The sequence below is a fragment of the Magnolia sinica genome, chromosome 8, assembly GCF_029962835.1.
Source record: "Magnolia sinica isolate HGM2019 chromosome 8, MsV1, whole genome shotgun sequence".
In the NCBI taxonomy this organism is placed as follows: Eukaryota; Viridiplantae; Streptophyta; class Magnoliopsida; order Magnoliales; family Magnoliaceae; genus Magnolia; species Magnolia sinica.
In genome coordinates, this window is record NC_080580.1 from 43,730,805 (window position 1) to 43,752,144 (window position 21,340).

The 21,340-nt window shown below is 46.0% G+C and overlaps 1 protein-coding gene across 1 annotated transcript; it reads right to left on the bottom strand.

Moving 5' to 3' along the window:
* Positions 1-14,652: 14,652 nt before the first annotated feature.
* Positions 14,653-15,189, bottom strand: LOC131254247 (uncharacterized). The gene has a single exon (XM_058255239.1). It carries the CDS (start codon positions 15,187-15,189, stop codon positions 14,653-14,655), a length of 537 nt encoding a protein of 178 aa, XP_058111222.1.
* Positions 15,190-21,340: the final 6,151 nt, after the last annotated feature.

Below are 21,340 nucleotides of genomic sequence, written 5' to 3' on the forward strand. Positions count from 1 at the left end.
GCTTCAATTGCTGGAAGTCTTATCGCATTCTGATATCCATTCTGCCTTTTTATGACCCTTCAACTGTTGGAAGAAAGGGAGGCACTTATCTGTTGCTTTGGATATGAAACGTCTGAGTGCCGCAACTTGCCCCGTAAGATATTGTATTTCTTTAACAGTCCAGGGCAAACTCATGTCAAGGAGTGCTTGGATTTTGTCAGGATTCACTTCAATGCCTCTCTGGCTGAGCTGCAACCCGAGAAATTTTCCTAAGCCGACTCCGAAAGCGCACTTCGCCGGATTCAGCTTCATATGGTATTCTCGGAGGACAATGAACGTTTCTCCGAGATCTGTCAGGTGATTGGATGCCTTAACACCTTTTACCAGCATGTCATCGACATAAACTTCCATAGTGCATCCAATCTATTTGGAGAACATCTGATTTACCAGTCTTTGATAAGTGGCCCCAACATTTTTCAGGATAAATGGCATGACCCAGTAACGGTAGAGTTCCTTGTCTGTGACGAAGGTAGTTTTCTGCCTATCTGGGGGATGCATCACGATCTGGTTATACCGGGAGTAAGCATCCAGGAAGGAGAGTAATTCATGGACTGCCGTACTGTCTACTAGCTGGTTAATCCGAGATAATGGGAAGCTATCTTTTGGGTAGGCCTTATTCAGATCCGAGTAGTCTACACAGACCCACCATTTTCCATTGGCATTTTTAACGAGTGCCGCGTTTGCTATCCAGTCGGGGTAATATACTTCCTCTATGAAATCAGTGTTGAGGAAGATGGAGACCTCGTCAGCAATGGCCTCGTACCGCTCGGCATTAAATGGTCTTCTCTTTTTCTTTACCGATTTGTGGTCTGGGTCCACGTTCAGTCTGTGAACCAAGACGTCAGTAGAGATCCCTGGCATGTCCACATGCGACCATGCAAAGATGTCCCTGTGTTACCGTAGGAAGGTTAGCATTTCAGATTGCTGCTCGGAACTTAATGACATCCCAAGCTAGACAGTTTTGCTCGGATCTACCTCATCAAGGGGCACTTTCTTCAGGTATTCTACAGCTAAGTTCTCTACGGGTCATCGGGGATCCAAAACACTGATGGCAAGCATTTGCTTCATGGATCCTTTTTTTACTGTAATTGCGTAACATCTCTGAGCCTCGCGTTGGTCACCTCGAAGGTAGCCTAATCCACCCTCAGCTGGGAACTTCGTCATTAGGTGGAAGGTAGAGATGACTGCCCTCATTGCATTGAGAGAGGGTCTGCCCAGGATGACATTGTGTACATATGGTACATTGTAACGCCCTGAAATTCGGGGGTCGAGCATACCTCAACTCCTGAGTTCCAAAACATTACTTATGCAACATATTTAATGAAGGATGTATGTTGACTGTATTAGTGCATTAAACATGGAATAGATTAAGCCCAAACACAGATATGATTCAGGGATAAGTAAATAAAACAAGTGGAAGACTTATAGTAAAATATGTACAAGTGTAAATTCCTGAAGTACATATACAAGCCAGGTCGAATAAAAGTGTTATTTAACAAAATTATAAGTATCAAGTTACATCATTTCAGATCCCAAAAATAATCCCAAAGATCCCGCGCATCAGACCGAGGCTCGCTAGAACCCATCTGAAAACTGCATATAGGAGAAGGCAGCCTCGTCGTCATCCAGCTCCCGCTCTGCCTCAGACGTCGCATCCACATCTGCAACATCAGGGCCTAAGACAGAGTCTGGTGGGTGTTTAACACCGCCCCAGAAACGTGGGAGTGAGTGATCAACTCAGTGGAACAATAAGGCACTGGTTAACATGTTATCAGTTCAATCAAACAGTATGATAAAGCAGGACAATTAAATAAATCCTAAGTACTCTTGTTAATGCAAGGATGAATGCAATATGATGCGTGCCCTCACGCGTACACCCTCAGCGTCTTCATCTTACGTTACGCATGACATCGCCTCAAAGTGCGCCACATCTACAAAGCACATGCAAATGCGGTGCATGGATATGATTACCAAGTTGTTATTAGTCCGTTTCACACAACAGGATTGGGAAGCTAAGATACCTTCCTCATATCACCATCCAAACAGTGATCCATACTAGGGTCATCAATCCTAGACATCTCATACGATCATATATTTGAGGTCGTAGCAAAAGGCTCGTCACCAATCAATGCACGCCTTTCATGCCCTTACTACCACAGATCGGCTCGTCACCTCCTTGCGGTATCCAGGTATCCTCGAGGTCACTACAAAGGGCTCGTCACCAATCAATGTAGGCCGACAGCACGAATATAGTGTCCCATACCACCATAATCGACCCACGAGTTTAATTGCTCATTGGTCATTACGGGGAGGCTCGTCACCCCAGCGTAGGCCGACAGCTCGACCATGATGTCCCATACCACCATGTCCGGCTCATAAGTCTTAGCGGATTAAGTACCATAGTTAATAGGATTTCACTAGTGAGTTCGGTACCCTAGATTCAAGCAATAACGTCCATACATGGTAAACATACATCGGACAATCGGGTTACTTGACGAACTCGACTAACACGAGCGCACGTTGAATTGAACGACATAGAGTGCGCAAACACTCCGCGTGGCCAAACCACTGCCACCAACTCTAATACGGCTCGGGTTCGTCTAATACGTCCTACGTGGCAAAAGCAATCTCAACCACGAATATAGAGTCGATTACCGATTTCCTGGACTAATGCATAGTCCCACACACCTTACACTACAACAGATATTCATATGGAATGTAAAACAGTAATGGAACAACAGCTTAAATCATGGTACATAAGCACTTGAGGAATATCAACTTAACATAAATGTAAGCACAAGTAGTGCTTGAATTTAAATAACTTGGAATGTAACTTGCATAAGGGAAATCATGCACATCAATAGGAGTATTGAGAATCACTTCTCAACGCCCACAATTCGTGTAATCAGTTACACTTAGGTCATTCATGCATTTCTACAAACACTTAGCATACATGGAACAACATACATAACGTATGTTGGAATACATGCACTTAGACAATTCCTTTTACCAAGGAGTTGTCATACATGCATCTAGCACACATACATGACAAATAATCATGGCAAACATAAGTGCATATTTTATACGTATACGGTACTTTATAAATACACATAGAATACACAAATCTCAATATAGCACATGCATATCAGGAAAGCAACGTAAACACAACATTTGGCATGCAGAATCTCATCCATAACAAGAATAAATCATTAACTGGGATTGAAAGCCTTGAAAACCATAACCTATACACTTAAATTCCGCACCTTAAGCGAAGAAATAACCACCGAACTGATTTAGACGAGTTGTCTTCGTCAACGGCGCTAGAATACCCTAGAACAAAGATGGAAATGAGATACAACAACACCAAGTCTAATCTAAGCTCTAACACAGGTTATGGTTAGGTTAACTTACCCCAAAAGAACTCAGAACCGTCAGAAGAACGATTCAAAGTGAAGGTTCAAAGATAAAGAAGAACGAGGAAGAATCCAAGGTGATTCACCAACTTATCTCTCTCACTTTCTCTCTCTTTTCCACTCTCTTTCCAAGCTAGGGTTAGAGAAAAATCGTATGGAAAAGAGGACTAGGGTTTAAGGACTATAAATAGGTCTATTCTTGATGAAAATAACCCTAGGGACAAGGTATACTTAGGTTATAACCAAAGTAAGTCTTTCTCGATCCAACGAAGCACTTCTGGTGGACCTATAACCACGAAAGGTCGGACTTAAGCTCACTGACCATGGATCTAGTTCAGGTTGAGTTTTCATACCGACCGGCTCTTCAGATCAGCCGTGGCGGACCACACTCAATTCAACGGTCACGGAAACTCGATCAGGTCCACAAGCACTAGGATATGTCTGGGCCAACTATCCTGATCAGAGGGTGAAATTGGGTCAGAATCCAACGGTCAAATAGCTTAAAATCGTCGCACAAGCGACACGACTCAGATTTCAATAAAAGCTTAATAAATTCCAACCGTTCTCACACTCTTCACTCCGAGCTCAAGCAAATCGACCCAGAACATCACGTGGACTTGATTTTCGAGATGATAGTCAAGCCCAACTCGGTGACCGCAACAGCCTAAGATCATCGCTATCGGACTTTCGACGCGCGGTCCAGGTCCGATCCAGATCTTCCAAAAATTTTTCAGAACAACTGGATTTAGCGATGGATCCTAGATTTCAGAGTAACGTAGCGCCTACTAATATACACGTTTAGAGCCATGCAGATACAATTTAAAGTGATTGATGCGAATTTCACAAGCAATCGAGTAAAGCGCTAATTACCCCAAAAATAACTACTTAAGGAAAGATTAGCACAAAAATTCCAAGGTCGTTACAATCCACCCCCCTTAAAGAAAATTTCGTCCTCGAAATTCATACCTTCATATAATCCTCGAGGATCAGAGGGTAGGTCTTTCTGACCTCAGCTTCAGATTCCCAAGTAGCCTCTTCCACACCATGATGCGTCCATAGCACCTTCACAAGAGGGATAACCTTGCTACGCAATATCTGCTCCTTCCTGTCGAGAATACGCATCGGTCGCAGTACATAAGTGGCATCCTCACTCAACTGCACTTGCTCCCAACTGATAATATGCAAAGGATCAGGAACGTACTTCTTCAGAATAGAAACATGAAATACGTTATGCACACCCGCAAGAGGTGTGGGCAAAGCAAGGCGGTATGCTACCGCTCCCACTCGATCCAGAACTTGAAATGGACCAATAAATCTCGGCGTCAACTTCCCCTTCTTACCGAACCGCAAAACTCCCTTCATAGGAGAGACCTTCAGAAAAACATGGTCTCCCACTACAAACTCAAGCAGTCGACGCCTCGTATCAGCATAACTCTTCTGCCTACTCTGCGCTGTCAGAAGTCGACGTCGAATGATGTCAACCTTCTCTGAAGTCACCTGCACCAACTCTGGGCCAAGCAAACTACGCTCACCAATTTCTGCCCAGCAATGTGGTGCTCTGCACGGGCGACCATACAACGCCTCATAGGGAGCCATACAGATACTCGCCTGGAAACTATTATTATACGCGAACTCTGCATACTGAAGATAATCATCCCAACTGTCTTTGAAATCCAAAACACAAGCTCGCAACATATCCTCCAGGACTTGATTCACGCGCTCCGTCTGCCCATCTGTTTGCGGATGAAACGCGGTGCTGAACTTCAGTTTCACACCTATTGCTTCCTGGATACGAGTCCAGAAGATAGATGTAAAACGCGTGTCCCTATCAGACACAATCTCCAGGGGAACTCCATGCAGACGCACTATCTCCTTGATATACAACCTAGCCAACTCGTCTGCAGAGTAAGTGACTCTGATCGGTAAGAAATGTGCCGACTTCGTTAATCGATCGACGATCACCCAAATAGAGTCAAATCCCTTTCTCGTCCTCGGCAACCCAGAAATAAAATCCATAGAGATGAAATCCCACTTCCATTCAGCTATGGGCATGGGCTGCAACAACCCAGGAGGTCGGCGATGCTCTGCCTTGACCTGCTGGCACGTGAGACAACGAGAAACAAATTCAGCAATCTGGACCTTCATATTATCCCACCAATAAGATCTCTTCATATCCTGATACATCTTCGTGCTACCTGGATGCATCGCAAGCTTAGAACTATGGGCTAACTCGAGAACCTCACGTCTCAAGTCAGGGATGTCAGGAACACATAACCGGCCACGAAAACGTAGGCCCCCATCAGAACTAACACTCCAGTCGGAGTTCTCATCTGTACCAACCCGCTGCCTCATCTTCACCAAAAGCTCATCATCTGCCTGAGCTGCAACGATCCTCTCGTCGATAACGGGCTGTACACGAATGTGTGCGATAACCTCATACGGCTCAACCACCGTAAGCTTCTGCTCAAAATCGCGCACGAACTCCAACATATCCCACTCTGCTATCATCAGCGGAGCCGCAAACTCAATAGCCTTCTTGCGACTCAACGCATCTGCCACAAGGTTCGCCTTGCCAGGATGGTAAGAAACATCGAACTTGAAGTCCTTCAATGTTTCCATCCACCTGCGCTGCCTCATATTCAAGTCACGCTACGTGAAAATGTACTTAAGGCTCTTGTGGTCGCAAAAGAGCTCGAACTCCTCACCATAGAGGTAATGTCTCCAAAGCTTTAATGCGAAGATGACAGCTGCCAATTCCAGGTCGTGCGTAGGGTAATTCTCTTCGTGTTTCCTCAACTGACGCGAAGCATAAGCAATCACCCTGTCCTTCTGCATAAGGACACAACCCAGACCAACGCGAGAGGCGTCAGTATATATAATATACTTAACCCCTTGCTCTGGCAATACTAGCACAGGGGCGGACGTCAACTTGTCCTTCAGCTCCTGAAAAGCTAACTCCGCCTGCTCACTCCAAGCAAACTTCAAATCCTTCCGTGTCAGCTGCGACAACGGTCTGGCAATCTTCGAGAAGTCTTGAATAAAGCGTCGATAATAGCCTGCAAGACCCAAAAAGCTCCTCACCTCAGTAACTGAACCAGTCCTGCACTGCAGCTACCTTGGCAAGGTCGACGGCTATTCCTTCCTTGGACACCACATGTCCCAGGAACTTGACTTCCTCTTTCCAGAAATCACACTTCTTGAACTGTGCGAAAAGCTGATGCTCCCTAAGAGTATCCAAAACCGCTCTTAAGTGTTCCTCGTGCTCTGCCCGGTTCGCTGAATAAATCAAAATGTCATCAATAAAAACAATGACGAATCGAAACAGGAATGACCGAAACACCCTGTTCATCAGATCCATGAACACGGCCGGTGCGTTCGTCAGACCGAACGACATCACAAGGAACTCATAATGACCGAAGCTGGTCCTGAAAGTGATCTTTTGCACGTCCCCATCCTTGACGCGCAACTGATGATACCCTGACTGCAGATCAACCTTCGAGAAGTACCGTGCCCCATTCAACTGATCAAACAGATCATCAATCCTGGGCAAAGGGTACTTATTCTTCACAGTTACCAGATTCAGCCTGCGATAATCAATACACAATCGCAAGGAACCATCCTTCTTCTTCACAAACAAAACAGGTGCTTCCCAAGGAGACACACTGGGCCGAATAAAATCCAATTCCAGCAAACCATCTATCTGCTTCCTCAACTCCTCCATTTCACTCGGAGGCATACGATAGGTGGGTAAAAAAATGGGCGCCGCACCAGGCATAAGATCGATAGCAAAATCAATCTCACACTGAGGAGGTAATCCAGGAATCGACTCAAACACATCTTCAAACTCCTGAACTACCGGTGTACTAACCAACGCCGATTCGGCCGAACTCTCCAACAAAGAAGAATAAAAATCAATACGAAGAGGGTAACTGACCTGAACTGGGAAAGTAACAATCTCGCCCTCAGGTCCATGGATCGTCACTGATCTCGCTTCACAATCAATCTCAGCTCGCATCCTCGTGAGCCAATCCATACCCATAATAACATCGTAGTGATAAAGCGGTGCGATTAGCAAATCAACACGGATCGATCCACTTCCCAGATCGACCAAACAATCCATACAACGCTTGCCCAAGGCAGAGGACATCCCCGTAGCGGTAGTAAGCGTCACTCCTTGCATAGGAACAGATCTCAAACCCAAACGCCTAACTGCCGCATAAGAAATAAGAGAAGTAGTGGACCCTGTATCCACTAACACAGAAACGGGAATACCTTCAATATGTGTTATCACCTCAAAGGACCTCGGCACCAAGTCAGACATAGGCGCTTCAGCTGAAAGCGCATGAACACGAGCCTGCTGCTGACGATTCGGCAGAGGAACCATGGGCCGCTGAGGTGGCCTGAAACCAGGAACTGCAGGTCTGAAGGATGGATGAGCTGGCGCTGATCGAAGAGGAGGAGGAGAAATAACCTGAGGCATCGGACGGCTAACCCTCTGCGGTGGAGTAAAACCACCTGCTCGCATACGGGAGAAGCAGAAACGGTCCAAGTGCCCCACCTTCCCACAATAAGAACACCTAAGATCAGCTCTCATCTGCTGAGCGGGCGGCGCTGAACGCCTAGGAGGAGAATCAACACGCGGCCTCTTGCCGAGGAAAGGTGCACCCTGAAAGTCCGGTCGCGGCCTAGGAGCCATCGGTGCTCGCATGCGGGACGCTCTATCTCCGTCCTGCTCTGCTCGCAAGGACATGCTCACCAGCTCCGCATAAGAAGAAATGCTAGCACAGCAAATCTTCGATCGGATCTCAGGTCTCAGTCCCTCAGAGAAACGTCGCATCCTCATCGGCTGATCACCCAGGATCAAAGGAACATACTGCCCCAACTCAGTAAACCGGTTCTCATACTCTGTAACCGATAACCCTCCCTGGCGGAGGCGAAGGAACTCACTCTCCTTCTCATATCGGTACGTAACCGGGAAATACTTCTCGTGGAAGCACGCCTCAAACGCCTGCCACAACCAAACAAAGTCCTCCTCGACAGTGCGAAGCACACTGTCCCACCACAAACTGGCCTCCTTCTCAAACATGAAGATGGCAAGCTCAACCTGCTCGACCTCATAGCAGTGCAACGGCTTCAGCATCTTAGAGATGCGGTCAATCCAATACTCGGCCTCCTCGGGCTATGAGAACCCACAAAAGTAGGAGGTCGCAAGCGTTGGAATCGCTCGAATGTGCCGCTGGCACTAACACTGGCACTGGCACTCCCAGATGGAGGCATAGGTGAAACAGGTGGAGTCGCCCCTATTGACTGAGCAAAGATGCCAGCCATGGAGGAGAGGAACTCCTGCTGCTGCTGCTACTGGATCTACTGCTGCTGCATCAACAACATCATCTGCTCAAACCTATCAACAGGTGAAGCAGACAAAGGTGCACGGCTCGGCTCAGGAACCAAGGGTGTGACTAGGGGAGCCATAGGTGTCGACCCAACACCGGCACGAGATGGACCCGCCTGCGGATCCGACTGGCTATCGCTCAAGGGAGAAACCCCAGCAAGCGACTCAATCAGAGAGAGACGGGCCGAAGTCTTCGAACCCTTAGGAGGCATCCCTACATTCAATCAGAGGATGCAACCTGTCAGATTCTAAGTCACATAATCCATCCACACAACAACACAGCACAGCACAACTCCAAAGACAAATAACATGTATTCCATTAATCAAAATCGTCGCAATACAAGTAGTGCAGCAATACATGAATCACGACTAGGAAAGCATGAAAACAACAACATCTAACACTTCAACAACCACAGCAACTACAACAACCACAAACAACTACCACAACTACAACACTACAACACTCCAACTACAAGCCAACAACGGCTACACACAGAAAGAAAACACAAACAAAGCAAAAGACGGCCACGACGATGCTACTCATCGGAATCAGGAGATGGAGGCGGAGCACCCTTATCCTGCAAGCAACACAGGATAGACTTCAGAGTCCGAGACATCTTCTTAAACTTATGTTTAACAAGGCCTCGAAGATCAACCATATCCTGGCGTAAAGCAGCTTGCCCTTCTTCAAGCCGTGTAAGACGGGCATCTCTGGCAATCTGCTCTGCACCCTGCTCTGGCGCCACAGGAGGAGAGCTATCACTCGAATCCTGTGCCTCATCTCCCTCCTCGTCTTGCTCTGTTCCTTCCTCAGACTCCGCACCACCTTCAGCAAAACTCTCTTCATCACCGCTCTCAGACTCAGCCTCACCCTATGAGGCAAGCCGACCAGAACCAACCTCCATCAGCTTGAGAGTCCTCAGATTGATATGACGAACAGGAACCGGCTTCTCAGCTCCAAGCCTATAGCCAAACTCATGTGCGATCTTGCAAATGAGGTGGCCAAAGGGAAGCGACTCGGTCCTTCTACTCGAATGAGTGATGAGAATAATCTGGCGCAGGACGTACGTCGGCACACATAACTTCGCTTCCTACCCCACCTGATATAGGAAATCCACCATTAGGCGCGTACACTCGCTGCGGTTGCTCCACCTTGGATATACATTGAACGTAAAGATGTGGTGAGGCAAACGAAAGTCGTCCGTCATGAAGGAAGCCAGAAGACTCCTATTCGGCTGCCATTCGACCAGACGACCACACAAGGATCGGGTGCGACGATCTCTCTCGCGCACACTGTCCACATTCTTCTCGCTGGCATGCACTTCCCCAAGTGGCACCTTCAAGAATCGGGATATCAAAGCAACATTGACAATACCAACTCGACCACTACCACAGGGAATCTTGAACTGCAGAGGATCCAGCGAAGGCTCCAGAATGTTGGCATAGAAGGCCCGAACAGTGCTAGCATTCGCGCGATACTCGCCTTCAAACAAAGGACCCCAACCAGCCCCTTCTAGGCGCTCCAACAAGAAGAACTCACCAAAGAGCCGCGGATCAACATGAGCCTCAAAAAGGACTCTACGCCCTTCATAGACTCCATGCGACAATTCCGCCAACAAAGTCCTACTAACGGGAGCTCGAGGATCGAGGTCACGCTTCGTCTGGAACTCGCATGTGGCGGATGTGCTAGCGGTGGCACCTCTCGGCCTCCGTGCAGGGGTTGGGCGGCTCGGCCTGGCTTTATCCACGGGCGCTCTCTTCTTCCCCATCAAGGAAAGAAGGGAAGAAATGAAAAAGATGGCCGTCACAATCTCAAAGAGGGCCATGAGAAATGAGAGAAAGAGAGAAATAGGAAGATAATGAAGCTTCCACATAACCATTAGCCAAATAGGAAAAACAAGGGCTCAAATGAGAAGGAAACAAGGAGAAATCAGCAATGGGAAGGAAGCTTTGAAGATGGGGTGATGGGTTTGCACGAAAAATGGAGGAAGATGAAGATTGGGGAGAGATTTGAGAGGATTTGGAGAGGTTTTTGAAGAAAAGGAAAGCTTGGGAGTGGGTTTTGTGAAGGAAATAGATAAAAGGAATGAGTTTTAAGGTAAAACCGTAGAGGGGTGGGCCACACTAGGCCTGAGATGCGACGGCCCACCGCGGCCCGGCCCTCTGAGCCCGCTGACCGGCGAGGCCCTCTTGGTCCCCCTTGGTCCAAAACACGTGGTCCCCCCTTGGGTCCCACAGAAAATGCCCCGATTGGCCCCTTGGGTAGTTTGACGCCTATCGGGTCATTTTGACAGAAATCCGTTCCAAATAACAATTTCTGAAAGGTTTAAAGATGAAAAAGGGAGGATAGACCGTCTACACTCCTTAATAGAGGGTCTAGAAAAGGTTTCGGGTCGCTGTGTGTGATCAGGTAACAGTACAGACTCGATCTCGGTGAAGGTTTTCAAGGAACTTTTGCCAATAGAAGCTACGGAGCACAAACACGAAAGCGATAATAGACCCGCACCCAATTACACTAAAGTGACGACAACGTGCAGTGTGTAACCATAACCCAGGTCCGATTTAATCCAGATCATGCTCTGATACCAACTTGTAACGCCCTAAAATTCGGGGGTCGAGCATAACTCAGGTCCCGAGTTCCAAAACATCACTTATGCAACATATTTAATGAAGGATGTATGTTGACTGTATTAGTGCATTAAACATGGAATAGATTAAGCCCAAACACAGATATGATTCAGGGATAAGCAAATAAAACAAGCGGAAGACTTATAGTAAAATGTGTACAAGTGTAAATCCCTGAAGTACATATACAAGACAGGTCGAATAAAAGTGTTATTTAACAAAATAATAAGTATCAAGTTATATCATTTCAGATCCCAAAAATAATCCCAAAGATCCCGCGCATCAGACCGAGGCTCGCTAGAACCCATCTGAAAACTGCATATAGGAGAAGGTAGCCTCGTCGTCATCCAGCTCCCGCTCTGCCTCAGACGTCGCATCCACATCTGCAACATCAGGGCCTAAGACAGAGTCTGGTGGGTGTTTAACACCGCCCCAAAAATGTGGGAGTGAGTGATCAACTCAGTGGAGCAATAAGGCACTGGTTAACATGTTATCAGTTCAATCAAACAGTAATGATAAAGCAGGACAATTAAATAAATCCTAAGTACTCTTGTTAATGCAAGGATAAATGCAATATGATGCGTGCCCTCACGCGTACACCCTCAGCGTCTTCATCTTACGTTACGCATGACATCGCCTCAAAGTGCGCCACATCTACAAAGCACATGCAAATGCGGTGCATGGATATGATTACCAAGTTGTTATTAGTCCGTTTCACACAACAGGATTGGGAAGCTAAGATACCTTTCTCATATCACCATCCAAACAGTGATCCATACTAGGGTCATCAATCCTAGACATCTCATACGATCATATATTTGAGGTCATAGCAAAGGGCTCGTCACCAATCAATGCACGCCTTTCATGCCCTTACTACCACAGATCGGCTCGTCACCTTCTTGCGTTATCCAGGTATGCTCGAGGTCACTACAAAGGGCTCGTCACCAATCAATGTAGGCCGACAACACGAATAGTGTCCCATACCACCATAATCAGCTCACGAGTTTAATTGCTCATTGGTCACTACGGGGAGGCTCGTTACCCCAGCGTAGGCTGACAGCTCGACCACGGTGTCCCATACCACCATGTCTGGCTCATGAGTCTTAGCGGATCAAGTACCATAGTTAATAGGATTTCACTAGTGAGTTCGGTACCCTAGATTCAAGCAATAGCATCCATACATGGTAAACATACATCGGACAATCGGGTTACTTGACGAACTCGACTAACATGAGCGCACGTTGAATTGAACGAAATAGAGTGCGCAAACATTCCGCGTGGCCAAACCATTGCCGCCAACTCTAATACGGCTCGGGTTCGTCTAATACGTCCTACGTGGCGAAAGCAATCTCAACCACGAATATAGAGTCGATTACCGATTTCCTGGACTAATGCATAGTCCCACACACCTTACACTACAACAGATATTCATATGGAATGTAAAACAGTAATGGAACAACAGCTTAAATCATGGTACATAAGCACTTGAGGAATATCAACTTAACATAAATGTAAGCACAAGTAGTGCTTGAATTTAAATAACTTGGAATGTAACTTGCATAAGGGAAATCATGCACATCAATAGGAGTATTGAGAATCACTTCTCAACGCCCACAATTCGTGTAATCAGTTACACTTAGGTCATTCATGCATTTCTACAAACACTTAGCATACATGGAACAACATACATGACGTATGTTGGAATACATGCACTTAGACAATTCCTTTTACCAAGGAGTTGTCATACATGCATCTAGCACACATACATGACAAATAATCATGGCAAACATAAGTGCATATTTTATACGTATACAGTACTTTATAAATACACATAGAATACACAAATCTCAATATAGCACATGCATATCAGGAAAGCAACGTAAACACAACATTTGGCATGCAGAATCTCATCCATAACAAGAATAAATCAATAACTGGGATTGAAAGCCTTGAAAACCATAACCTATTCACTTAAAGTCCGCACCTTAAGCGAAGAAAGAACCACCGAACTAATTTAGACGAGTTGTCTTCGTCAACGGCACTAGAATACCTTAGAACAAAGATGGAAATGAGATACAACAACACCAAGTCTACTCTAAGCTCTAACACAGGTTAGGGTTAGGTTAACTTACCCCAAAAGAACTCAGAACCGTCAGAAGAACGATTCAAAGTGAAGGTTCAAAGATAAAGAAGAACGAGGAGGAATCCAAGGTGATTCACCAACTTATCTCTCTCACTTTCCCTCTCTTTTCCACTCTCTTTCCAAGCTAGGGTTAGAGAAAAATCGTATGGAAAAGAGGACTAGGGTTTAAGGACTATAAATAGGCCTATTCTTGATGAAAATAACCCTAGGGACAAGGTATACTTAGGTTATAACCAAAGTAAGCCTTTCTCGATCCAACGAAGCACTTCTGGTGGACCTATAACCACGAAAGGTCGGACTTAAGCTCACTGACCATGGATCTAGGTCAGGCTGAGTTTTCATACCGACCGGCTCTTCAGATCAGCCGTGGCGGACCACACTCAATTCAACGGTCACGGAAACTCGATCATGTCCACAAGCACTAGGATATGCCTGGGCCAACTATCCTGATCAGAGGGTGAAATTGGGTCAGAATCCAACGGTCAGATAGCTTAAAATCGTCGCGCAAGCGATACGACTCAGATTTCAATAAAAGCTTAATAAATTCCAACCGTTCTCACACTCTTCACTCCGAGCTCAAGCAAATCGACCCAGAACATCACATGGACTTGATTTTCGAGATGATAGTCAAGGCCAACTCGGTGACCGCAACAGCCTAAGATCATTGCTATCGAACTTTCGACGCGCGGTCCAGGTCCGATCCAGATCTTCCAAAAATTCTCCAGAACAACTGGATTTAGCGATGGATCCCAGATTTCAGAGTAACGTAGCGCCTACTAATCTACACGTTTAAAGCCATGCAGATACAATTTAAAGTGATTGATGCGGATTTCACAAGCAATCGAGTAAAGCGCTAATTACCTCAAAAATAACTACTTAAGGAAAGATTAACACAAAAATTCCAAGGTCGTTACATACATTAACACCAAGAAAGTCTACCATAAGGGTGACTTGATGTTGCCCTTCTCCCGTAGTTACCAGGAGGGAGATGGCTCCCTCGGAGATCACTCTTTCTCCGGCAAAGCCGTGCAGATGGGTCTTCATAGGTCAAAGGTACGACCGTGGAATCCCATTCTCTTGAAAGCCTCGGAGTAGACCACGTCGACTAAGCTACTAGTGTTAACCAGAATACGGTACACCTTTTGATTAGCTATGGTCATGGTAACCATCAGGGCATCATCGTGCAGATGCTGGATTCCGCGGGCATCGTCCACGGTGAAGGTTAGGCTACATGGGTTGACCCAGAGTTCCTTGCTAGGCTGATCGGTCAGGTGAATGTAATGTTCTGGATCAGGCTTCCGAGAGTGGACTTTCCGAGCCCTATTCAAATCTCCCCCACCGGATGAACCCCTAAAAATGGTGTGGATTTCAGCTGGCTCTTCCAGGAGGTTATTCGGCTGCCCTTGCGTTTCTTTCCGAGTAGTTTTTTCTTCTTTGGTGTATCGGCATAGATGTACCTTCCGAATAAGGGTCTCGATCTCATCTTTGAGATCTACACAATCAGCTGTGTTATGGACATGATCTCGGTGAAAGTGGTAGTACTTATGCTTGTCTCGATGATCCGGGTCGGCCCTCATACAAACGGGCCAATTCGGCAGTTTCTCTCCTCGGATGTTCGATAGAATCTGCTTAGTGGATGTGTTAAGGGGGTGTAGGAGCGGAACTTTCCTTCCAGTCTTCTGTTCAAGTGACGATCGCGAGGGGTGCGGTCATCAAGCCCTTTGTTGGACGGCTGGGATTCCTCGTTCGTAGGCTGCTTCCCTTTACCATTTGGCTCTGCCACTTGGACATTTTTGTGGGCATTGGAGAATTCTTCAGCGTTAGTGTATTTCTGAGCTCTGGCAACGAGTTCGGCTAACGTCTTTAGTGGGTTCTTTCCAATGGAGAAGGTGAATTTTCCTTCTTTTAGGCCGCTGGACACGGCTGCGAGTGTCATCTTGTCGTCGTAATCTTCTATTAACGGTGCTTCCTCATTGAAGTGAGCGATGTAATCTTTCAACGACTCTTTCGGCTCTTGCTTAATAGCAAATAGGTGAGTGTTGGGCTTTCGACTTCTCTTACCACTTATGAATTGGGTAAGGAATAGCCGACTCAACTCTACGAAGGAACTAATGGAATTTGGCTTGAGCTGCCGATACCAACTCCAAGCGGAGCCCATGAGCGTGATCGAGAACCCTCGGCACATCATGACATCCATCGCCGTCTAGATCTGCATCCATGAACGATAGGCTTCCATGTGCTCGGACGGGTCTCCGGACCTAGAAGCGGTGGGAACTGACGTCGGCTGTTGTTTCTTTTCCAGAGCTAGGAACTTGTCATTGAGCTCCACGAACCGTTTCTCCCAAGGGTCCTTGTTTTCCGCTACGATTTCTTGGGTGTTTTCTATTTCTGGAGTCCTCCTTCCCCTCCGCCATTCTAGCCGATTTCGGAGATCCGTTGGTATCAGGGCCGAAGTGACCGAAGCATTGGTTGGAGCTCAAGTGGCTGTGTTCCGAGCCGAGACTCGGATCTGGAGCTTCCATGACAAGACCGATTGGCTCAGGAACAAGGTTTTCCTGAGTCGGGCGTGGTTGTGGCTCCTGTTATTGCTTCATCCGGTTTACTTCGTCACGCATGACCTGTATTTCATTCTGCATGGCTCAATACTTGCTCGAGCATAACTCAGCTCCCGAGTTCCAAAACATCACTTATGCAACATAATTAATGTTTTATGTATGTTGTCTGTATTTGCACATAAACACATAGATTAAGCCAAAACGCAGATATGATTCAGGGATAAGTGAATAAAGCAAGCGGAAGACTTATAGTAAAATATGTGTACAAGTGTAAGTCCCTGAATTACATATACAACCATCGTGTAAAAGTGTTATTTATCAAAATTATAAGTACAAGTTACATCATTTCGATCCCAAAATAGTCATCCCATAGATCGATCGAGGCTCGCTAGAACCCGTCAAAAAACTGCATATAGTGCCTCAGACATCGCATCCACATCTGCAACATCGGGGCCTAAGACAGTCTGGTGGGTGTGAAACACCGCCCCGTGGGAGTGAGTGATCAACTCGGTGGAACAATAAGGCACTGGTAAATCAACTCAATAAACAGTAATGATAAAGCACGACAATTAAATAAATCCTAAGTACTCTTGTTAATGCGGTATGAATGCAATATGATGCGTGCCCTCACGCGTACACCCTCGGCGTCTTCATCTTACGTTACGCATGACATCGCCTCAAAGTGCGCCACATCTACAAAGCACATGCAAATGCGGTGCATGGATATGATTACCAAGTTGTTATTAGTCCAATTCATTTGGGAAGCTAAGATACCTTCCTCATATCACCATCCAACAGTGATCCATACTAGGGTCGTCAATCCTAGACATCTCATACGATCATATAGTTGAGGTCGTAGCAAAGGGCTCGCCACCAATCAATGCACGCCTTTCATGCCCTTACTACCACAGATCGGCTCGTCACCTCCTTGCGGTATCCGGGTATGCTCGAGGTCACTACAAAAGGCCGACAGCTCGAATATAGTGTCCCATACCACCATAATCGGCTCACGAGTTTAGTTGCTCATTGGTCACTACGGGAGGCTCGTCACCCAGCGTAGGACGGCTCGACCACGGTGTCCCATACCACCATGTCCGGCTCATGAGTCTTAGCGGATCGTGTACCATGGTTATTAGGATTTCAGGTAAGTTCGGTACCCTAGATTCAAGCGATGGCGTCCATACATGGTTAACATACAGGACAATCGGGTTAGTTGACGAACTCGACTAGCACGAGCGCACGTTGAATTGACGACATAGAGTGCGCAAACACTCCGCGTGGCCAAACCACCGCCGCCAACTCTAATACGGCTGGTTCGTCTAATGCGTCTCACGTGGCGAAAGCAATCTCAACCACGACCAAAGGGTCAATTACCGATTTCTTGGACTAAGGCATAGTCCCAAACATCCTACACTACGACAGATATTCATATGGAATGTAAAAAAGAATGGAACAACCACTCAAATCATGGTGCATACACATCTGAAGAATATCAACTTAACATAAATGTAAGCATAGGAATGCTTGAATTTAAATAACTTGGAATGTAAATGCATAAGGAAATCATGCGCATCCATAGGAGTATTGAGAATCACTTCAACGCCTGCATTTAGTGTAATCAGTTACACGTAGGTCATTCATGCATCTCTACAAACACTTAGCATCCATGGAACAACATACATGACGCATGTTGAAATACATGCACTTAGACAATTCCTTCTTCCAAGGAGTTGTCATACATGCATCTAGCATACATACATGACCAAAAATCATGGCAAACATAGGTGCGTATTTTATACGTATACGGTACTTTATAAATACACTTAGAATACACAAATCTCAACATAGCACATGCATATCAAGAAAGCAATGTAAACATAACATTTGACATGTGAAATCTCATCCATAACAAGAATAAATCACTATGGATTGAAAGCCTTGAAAACCATAACCTATACACTTAAAGTACCGCACATCAGCAGAAAGAATGGCCGAGCTGAGTTGTCTTCGACAACGGCGCAAGAATACCCTAAAATAAGGATAGAAATGAGATACAACAACACCAAGTCTAATCTAAGCTCTAACACGGGTTAGGGTTAGGTTAACTTACCCAAAGAACTCAGAATCGTCAGATGAACGATTCAAAGTGAAGATTCAAAGGTGAAGAAGAACAAGGAAGAATCAAGGTTATTCACCAACCAATCTCTCTCACTTCCTCTCTCTTTTCCACTCTCTTTCCAAGCTAGGGTTAGAGAAAATTCGTATGGAAATGAGAACTAGGGTTTAAGGACTATATATAGGCCTTAAAATGATGGAAATAACCCGGTCAAGGTATACTTAGGTTATAACCAAAGTACGCCTTTCTCGATCCAACGAAGCACTTCGTGGGCCTATAACCACGAAAGGTCGGACTTAAGCTCACCGACCATGGATCTAGGTCGGTGAGTTTTCGTACCGAGCAGATCACCGTGGCGGACCACACTCAATTCAACGGTCACAAAATCTATCAAGTCCACAAGCACTAGGATATGGCTGGGCCAACTATCCTGATCAGTGGGTGAATTTGGGTCAGAAAGCGACACGACTCAATTTCATAAAAGCTTATTAAATTCCAACCGTTCTCACACTCTTCACTCGAAACTCAATCAACATCGGATCGACTTGATTTTGAGGTGAAGACCAAGTAAGATCATCGCCATCGGCAGTCCGATCCATCTTCCAAAAATTCCCCGAACAACCGGATTTAGCGATGGATCCTAGATTTCAGAGCGCTCACTAATCTGCACGTTTAGAGCCATGCAGATACAATTTAAAGTGATTGATGCGAATTTCACAAGCAATCAAGTAAAGCGCTAATTACCCCAAAAACAACTACTTAAGGAAAGATTAGCACAAAATTCCAAGGTCGTTACAATTAGCATGGCTCAATACTTGCTTGCCCGATTGCGAGAACGTTGGGAAGACCCCGGGGCTGATTCGCCATGAAGTAGTGAGGAGGAGTGAGTCTACTCATTTGGCTCTGGTTTTGCGGCTACTGCTTTCTTCTTTCCTCTAACTATTATGCTCGAGAATAGGAACCTGGCCTTTTGTATCAGTTTCTCACAGACGGCGCCAAAAATGTTGAGGACAAAATCTGGACCACCCTCCACTCGGCGCAGTGAACTCACAGCGAGCCCTCATCCTGCACAAAGAGTGAGCAAAGGAGACCCTGACTAAGCCGGGAGACCCTCCGATGCCTAAGTCGGGTCAAGGGAATCTTGGTCTAAGTTGATTGCAAAGAGGGGGTGTGAGATGTTGCGTACCTGTAGCGATAGGGTCTCATCGTATTTATACCTGATTGTCGGATGGTCTGGGTCCGTTAATCTCGACACGATTCGCTTAATCAGGAGGATTTTAGGATCGTAGAAATATTGTACGCAATCCAAGGATCGTGTATTATGTCATGCGCATCTGCGGGCAAAGTAACCGGTCACGTCCGCTTATGGTAGTTTCGAAGTTTGATGCATAATGCACTCACATTTCGCCCTAGCATCAGCTCGAGCCATCTCTTCTCTGAAGGAAGATAAGAATGAGGACGAGGACGAGCCCTCGACCAGACTGCCCTTCTTCAAATGAAGCCGGAGACGAGGACAGGGCCTCGGCTTAGGCCATCCCTTCCCTGGAGGAAGATAAGGATGAGGCCGAGGACGAGCCCTCAGCTCGGCAGCCCTTCTTTAAACGAAGCCGGAGATGAGGACGGAGCCTCGGCTCGGGCCATCCCTTCCCTGGAGGAAGATGAGGATGAGGACGAGGACGAGCCCTCGGCTTGGCAGTCTTTCTTCAAACGAAGCCGAAGACGAACACGGGGCCTTGGCTCAGGCTGTTGTCCATCGGTGGGATCACGCCTTAACTCGGCTTAAGGTCGTCGTCTAAGGGTCCACTAGGGATTGACGTGGAGTTCCCTTTCTTAGATGCGTCTTCTATCATGATTCCGAACTGAGCTCCAGACCGAGCGGAGTGTAACTAGTTTTCACTTATCTACTACACATTCTGAAGGTCTTCCTTTTCAATAGTGTTCGCCGTTCTGAATATTCTTGCGGATCTACTAGGACTAGAACAATGCTGGTCCTCGGGACTGTAAGGGGCTTAACAATATCCATGCCATTCACATCCAGCCTGTGCTTTGGCCTAAAAAAGTGGCAGATCCAACTCTCAGGTGGGCCACACCACACAAAACAATGGTGATTGAATTGAACGCCTATCCATTAAAAACTTGTTGGGGGCACAAGCTGATGTTTGCGTTAGCTTTTATTCAGGTATGTGTGACCTAAATAACATGTTGGATGCCAAATAATCATTACAGAGGGCGTTAAGAAGTTTTTAATAGTTAGCGTTCAATCACTACTGTTTACTATGATGCGGTTGGATCTACCTCATTTTTTGCATAATGCACTAGAAGGAAGTGGAAAAATGGATGGACGGCGTGGATAAAACACATACATGAGAGTGAGACTTACAGCACCGGCGATTAGTGAGAAGTCGGCAGTGGTGGCGTGATTACCAAATCCAAGTCTCGTGTGTTTCGAAGAATTGAAAGAGTAATTACTGTCCAAGTGTGTGGCAATGTGTGGCGGAAGACGGTATAATTCGTCTTTTGAAATACACCTTCTAAAGGAGGGCGAATGGGACTGGACGGAGGTTTAAAGACAAAATAATAGACGGACCCACCGGCAGGCGTCAGAAGAAAGGAAGCGGACTGCGTACAAGTAACTCCCTGCGCTAAGCGTACTGAGTAAACTCTGTGAGGTCCGACATAATTTATATATCTGATCCGCTCCTTCCATCAATTTTATCAGATAATTTTAGTGCCTGAACCCAAAAATGAAGCATATAGAACGTTCAAATGGACCACATCACAGAAAACAGTTGAATTGAGCATATACCATTGAAATATTTTTGGGGGCTACAGAAGTTTTGGATCAAGCTTATATTTGTGTTTTCCCTTGATTGATGTCTTTATGATCTTATAAATAGGTTGGATGACAAATAAACATCACTGTGGGGCCTAGAAAGGTTTCAACGGTGGAAATCATTATCCCAACTGTTTCCTGTCGTATAATCCACTTGATCTTTGGATATACTTCAATTTTGGTCTCAACCCTTTAAATTAGATGAAAAAACGGATGGACAGCGT

What these genes read in the sequence shown, in the direction of transcription:
- LOC131254247 (XM_058255239.1), bottom strand. Translation starts at nt 15,189, where the DNA reads ATGAGGGCCGACCCGGATCATCGAGACAAGCATAAGTACTACCACTTT.